The sequence below is a fragment of the Pyxicephalus adspersus genome, chromosome 1 (assembly GCF_032062135.1).
Source record: "Pyxicephalus adspersus chromosome 1, UCB_Pads_2.0, whole genome shotgun sequence".
Taxonomy (NCBI): Eukaryota; Metazoa; Chordata; class Amphibia; order Anura; family Pyxicephalidae; genus Pyxicephalus; species Pyxicephalus adspersus.
In genome coordinates, this window is record NC_092858.1 from 129,518,935 (window position 1) to 129,525,208 (window position 6,274).

Genomic DNA, 6,274 nt, shown 5'->3' on the forward strand with positions numbered 1-6,274 from the left:
GGGCACACATGAACAAACATCCAATGTGAAAATTATTATTACAATAGATTCAAAACTGTCCCTGTATTCTTTTAAAAAATATATCACTATATACACTATATCCAGAGCCTAGTTTCGTCGGTCTTAGTTGCTTATTAAACAAACTATGCAGTCCCTTCTTTGTGCCATTCCTCTAATTGCTCTCATCTCGTACTTTGTCTTGTTCCATTAGGCAATTCAGTTATTTCTGTCCTTGTTGTGATTTACTGCGTTTTCCTTGCTCTTATACCATAAACTTTAGCAGTTTCTTCTCTGGCTACCCTGCAAGAATAACTAAAAGGAGTATGCCCATTTTTACATCATATGTCTAAAATCATAGATGCCTATTTTAGTAAATATTTATTTGAGTGCTATCTGACATTTTAGTGTGAATATAGAAAACCTCCTTGCCTTTAGTATCTGTAAAGGAGGCAAAGTAATAAGATATGTTTTATGGCATCAGAAAAATGTTCTAATAATAGGTATATGTTTATTAGATTAGATGATAGCTCAGAAGTAGCCTTCAGGCTGATCGTCTTGTTAATGTTTTGCTTGCTTATGAATTCTTATACTGTATAAACAGTTTTAGACATCACCACATATAGGACAAACAGGACTGGTTTAAACTACGCAGTGACAAAGGCATTTAAATGATAAATTAAACAGTTATGAAACAAATGAGAAAATGCAGTAGAGCAGCTTCCTTGCTTCACATGACTACAATAAATTACATTACAACAAGAAACAAATGACTGACCTACCAGATGCTACAGATACCCTAGACAAAGCTAAAGAAGGTGTGCCAGAATTCTTTCTTCTATTCCCCTTTGCAATGTCTTCAGGTATGCTAGAACTAGCTCTTACTCCACTTGCTATCGAACCCTGGAAGAAAAATTACTTTGTTAAAAATGCTTTTCTTCTGAATGACTGCATTTCAAATTTTTTTGGAATTCTGTAACATCTCCTGCATGCAAGGTTCTGCCAGTTTGCAGTAATATACCAAAATGATAGGGTCTAAAAAAAATGTTCTGCTGGCTGAATACCAAGTGATGCATTCCAGTGTGTCAGAGAAAGCCAGTATTTGTTGCTAAAAAACATTCTCTGTTTTATTCTACTAGGTCATTATGGAACAGAAATGAAAATATATTGGTTTACTATAGGTATGAAGGACAAGCAATGCCTCTACTTGTAAAACTCCTTCTAAGAGCCACTGCTTGAATCGGTACAGAGGACTATTACGGCAGGGTACTGCGAGGATTTAAGGAAGTGATATTTAGCCCCCTGCTGTGGCTTTCACCAGTGACGAATTATAATGCATAGATAAGCACAGATAATGTGTGATTACTTTGCTGGGTCTAAGATAGGATATGTAATATAAACAGAATAATTTTATTTAAACATGTAATTAGCATTTTAATAATGGGGGAAAGAAACTGCATTAAACTTCTGTTTTATTGGTAATTTGTTATTCTCTAATAGGCCTAAAGTTGTCCACAAATCTGTACACCCATGATACTATTTAATGTACAGTGCTGTGTAATATGTTGGCGCTATTTAAGTACTGTTTATTATTATTATTGTTATTATTAATAATAATATTAAAAAATAATAAATAATGATAATAAAAATAATAATAAAATACTGTAATTCGATACTCTGTACATGCAATTTATGGTGCCAATAAACAGTTTCACAATTAGTTACTTACACTACGGCTGTAGTTTGAAGATAAGCTGAGTTTGCTCGGTGTGGGGGATGTTTGGTGGACTGCCACGGTTGTACTGGTCTTATAGCCATTTGTCCGAATGCCACTTTGTGCAGAACTGATACTGCCAGCACCCACGGAATGGACACTTCCACTAAAGAGAGAAAAAATGAACGTTGCAACAACCCAAACAACCTTCTGATCAAGAATTAAAAGGTGATCTATCCTGCCTCCAAATCCTTTATGTAGGTGCCAACCCCAAAATAAAATATTAGAAAATGGAACAGAACAGAACAGGTTTTTAGTGGCAAATTCAATTTTATTGGATTAACACACAATATACAAATCATATAATTATTTATGATTTATTAAATCATTAAATAGCCTCTGCCAGGCACTCCATGCCACTACACGCTGGATACTCTCTATATGAGTTCACATCAGATAATTATGTGGAAATATAACCATTTATGTCTATGAGGTATCCCCCTTAGGAAAACATTTTCATCTATCTACAATTTGTAACGTTCTCCACAATTCCCCGCCAGAATACAAGATGTAAAGCCTATGTATTTTTTCACAATTCTTAAGATCAGGATTTCTCTATATAGTTACTAGGTCACCTTTCCTATGAAGTTGTGAATGGGAATGACCATAAGTCACCTGTTTGATCTATGCTACACAAAATTAGATGATTTGTTTTTTTGTGTGTTGATCCAATAAATAATCTGAATTTGCCACTAAAAAACAGCTTGTTCTATCCTTTTTCCTAACCTTCTGATCAATTTAGCTTTCAAGGCTGCAGTTTAAGGGTAATAAGCATTACTAATTAGCATTATTTTCCTGAATTTGCTGTGTGTCCACAAATGCAGGTCATCATATTCTGATAACATTGTATTGAGCAGTGCACAAGCACAAGCTGCTTTTTAAATGCATTGTGTTGGACTTTTCTATACAACATCTCCTATAGAGGTGCATTAGAAGTGCAGGGAATACAGGTCAAATGCAGCCTTTACTAGTGAAAGGCTGCATTTCCATTCAAATAGATGCATTTGCCTTTGAGCATCTATTCAGATGAAAATAAATTTGCTATTTAAATGCAAATGGGTTTGAAAAGCAAATGCTGCATTTTAAAAAGAGGCTTTAATGAAGGATTTTGCTTTCTCCCAATGTGTAGGAAATGATGATATGCTACAATGATGAAAGTGTCATCAACTTTGCTATGTATACTGCAGATTTCAGTTGTTGTGTGAGTTACTGGAAAAAGTAGTTCCACAATCCTAGCCTAGGGAGGAGACCCGGTCATTCTTGCAATGATTTTTCCTGTAACTGTGTATTGCCAAGATAGTAGAAATTAGGTGATAAAATATGCCCAGGCTTTGGCCTGATAAAAAATCTATATTATTTAGAAATGGTCAGAAACTCTCCATTTCTTCCTATACTACGTTCCAGGAGAGTATAGGAATATAGTATAGAATACCTAGTATAATTTATTATTATTTTAAACAGATTGAACTCAAAGCTTTCTTTAGTTTTGGGCAGAGTGGGAAATGGTTAAAACCTTGGCAGGTTTTTTTTTCATCTTCTTCTTTATGAGGAGATTAACCTTCAATTTATGACCCAAAAAAACAAAACACATAAGATAGATAAACCTCGGAGTGACATTTTTATCCTTCCTAATAAAGTAGTGACCAAAGGCATTAGCTGTTTCCAGATTTATGTATGTAGAAAATAATGAATTGTTCCTGGTCTATTGAAGTGGCAAAAAATGTATTATATTGGTAAACCCTGTAATAACCTTAACTAAATTCATTTCAAAAGGGATTACCAAATATAAAAGGGTTAACTAAAAAGGTTAGGATAAGGGTTCGAAGATTTAAAAGCTAGGTGTAAAGGAAGGTCAGATGGTAATGGTTCATGTAGAACATGGCTGCACGTTGGAGAAGGAGAAAGGGGGCTTTAAAATAGGGGATTATGGGCTGATTTAATAAAGCGCTCCATAAAGCTCTCCAAAACTGGAGAAGATAGACTATCATGGGAACCTGGGTACTGCAGCAAACCTAGAATGCATTTGGTCCATTTAGCAAATAATAGCAAATGGTTTTTAAAAAATCCAGTGTTGGTTTGCTGGATCACCCAGGTTCTCCCATGATTGACTATCTTCTCCAGTCTTGGAGATGTTAATAAACTAGACCCTATGAATACTACCAATTTACTTCCTTTTGTTAATGAATTTAAATGCTGGTCAAACTTTATTTTAAATTACTGTTGAATGTATACTTACATTATGGAAACTGGTGAGCTACGCTTGGATTCAGGACGAGAATCCATTTTAAAGCTTGCTTGACTAATTCCATCACCATTGTCCCGAACAGTCTGAAGGAAATCTGCTTGAGAAGCTTCTGGGAGACTGTGGATATCTACCTTGGACCTCCTGTAATACAGAGTAAAATCAAAATACAATCAAAACACATAGAAGTAACACATATTTCAAACTGCTTGATTGTCCGATTCCAGTCCTTGTGAGCCAGTAAATGTAGTATTGGTTGGTTCACAAAGATTCAGAAATTGACTGTTTTAGCCTGATTTATTAAAGCTCTCCAAGGCTGGAGAGGATACACTTTCATCAGTGAACCCGAGTGGTTTAGCAAACCTGGAAGACATTTCTTAAAAGGTATTTGCTATTTGTTAGCAAATGTCTTTAATCCTGAACCAGGTCTATTCCTAGTTTGCTGCATCACCCAGGTTCACCGATAAAAGTGGATCCTCTCCAGCCAATGGAGCTTTAATAAACAAGGCCCTTTTTGTGAAAACCCAGTTCTATTGTAGTACTAGGCTGCCCTAGTTTTTAAAAAAAAGCTAAATATAATATATATAAATATAAACAGATGTAGCTTTTATTTCAGACAAAATTTTAACATTAACTTTTTAATAACCATTATTGTTTTACTCCAACATAAATTGTGATGCATACTTATTAAAGTATTTTATCATCCTCCCTGAGATCTAAACATTATTTCAAGGGTTCTCCCATGTTTAAAAGATTGAGAAAGTCTGGTTTACACTGTTTCAGACTGTAGTGAGAATATATTGTACCAGTAGTAGGCTCTGCAGGCAAAATTAGAATTACAACTTTCCCTTATTATCACACAGTATTTATAAAGCACCATCTTATTACGCAGTGCTGTACAAAGTCCATAGTTGTGTCACTAACTGTCCCTCACAGGAGCTCACAATCTAATGTCCCTACCATAGTCATATGCTCATAATGTAGCCTAAGGTCAGTTTTTAGGGGGAAGCCAATCAACCTCACTGCATGTTTTTGGGATGTGGGAGGAAACCCACGCAGACACGGGGAGAACCTGCAAACTCCATGCAGATAATGTCCTGGCTGGGTATTGAACCTATGACCCAGCGCTGCAAAGGCAAGAGTGCTAACCCCATCCTAGCAAACCTAGGGGCTTTAGGGGGTAAGGAAGCAGATTGGGATATTCTTTAAAACTGGAATATTGAACCTAAATTGAGATATACACAGCCCATTTAAGAAAACAGAATTACAGATGTGGAAGGTATAATGTAGAAGATTATATTTTTTAAAAGTTTTATATATTTTTGATTATTTCAATTTAGTTATGTTATGTTGCACTTCGTATTACACTGACAGGTCTTTAAATCAAAGTCTGGTACTACATGCTGTATTACACAATTTATTTCTTCTGTGAGTGCTACCTGACTACTAGGGATAAAAAATGTTCAATGGGAAATATTGATAGACAAATATGATCACTACACTTTTGACCTTTCAGAGCGTGGAATCGAAGTGACGCTTCTTAAGCTCTGAGTGTCATGATTTGAATGAATACTTATTGCATCCTCTCCGGTTCTTGGCAGTTTCCCAATTCTTTTATCAGGACTGAAATAAAAGAAAACAATGCGATCAATGAGTACTATTTATTTTTTTATCAATACTAAGTACAAATATATTTTATGTGTCATTTCATTTTTCAATAATAGGTTTTATTATGAGAGCTATAAGAGATAGGTTATGCATAAGAGATAGGATATGCATAAGAGATAGGATAGATAGTTAAAATTAATATATTGGCAACTTTATAATTCTGATTGTTTCTGACCTTACACAGCACAGAATAATCCTGAGGGAATGATTCCTATAGTCCATGGCAGACAGGAGGAATCACTTCTACACTCTCACCTTCTCTAATGATCAGTGTATTGCTATAACATTGTAATTGAATGTATGCACTGCGAATGAATAAATATAGCTATATAGGTTGCTATACTTATGATAATGGTTTTATGATCTTATATTATGATAATTTATTGCTGTGCATCAGGGTCTTCTATGTTTAAAAAAGCAGGTAATTTAAACCCCAGTCCCCAGCCCTGCCCCCGCTATCCTGTCCTTGGAATCTCGCATAACACCTTCTTTGAATGCTGAAGGGTCCTGAATGCTGCAGAGCATGACAACATAAAACAAAAAAAAAAGATCTGTTCTCTGTGGCATTTTTCTGTGGGGCCAGGGTGGTTTGA

General features: G+C 35.2%; 1 protein-coding gene across 1 annotated transcript in view; it reads right to left on the reverse strand.

The window, feature by feature from the left end:
* SYTL5 (synaptotagmin like 5) overlaps positions 1 to 6,274 on the reverse strand; it is a 63,402-nt gene that overhangs the window by 30,148 nt on the left and 26,980 nt on the right. Inside the window, exons 7-10 of the mRNA XM_072414579.1 lie at positions 5,523 to 5,676; positions 4,008 to 4,157; positions 1,727 to 1,877; positions 780 to 900 (exon numbers count right to left, since the gene is read on the reverse strand). Coding sequence (XP_072270680.1) covers positions 780 to 900; positions 1,727 to 1,877; positions 4,008 to 4,157; positions 5,523 to 5,676 — 576 coding nt within the window. The remainder of the gene's footprint in view (positions 1 to 779; positions 901 to 1,726; positions 1,878 to 4,007; positions 4,158 to 5,522; positions 5,677 to 6,274) is intronic.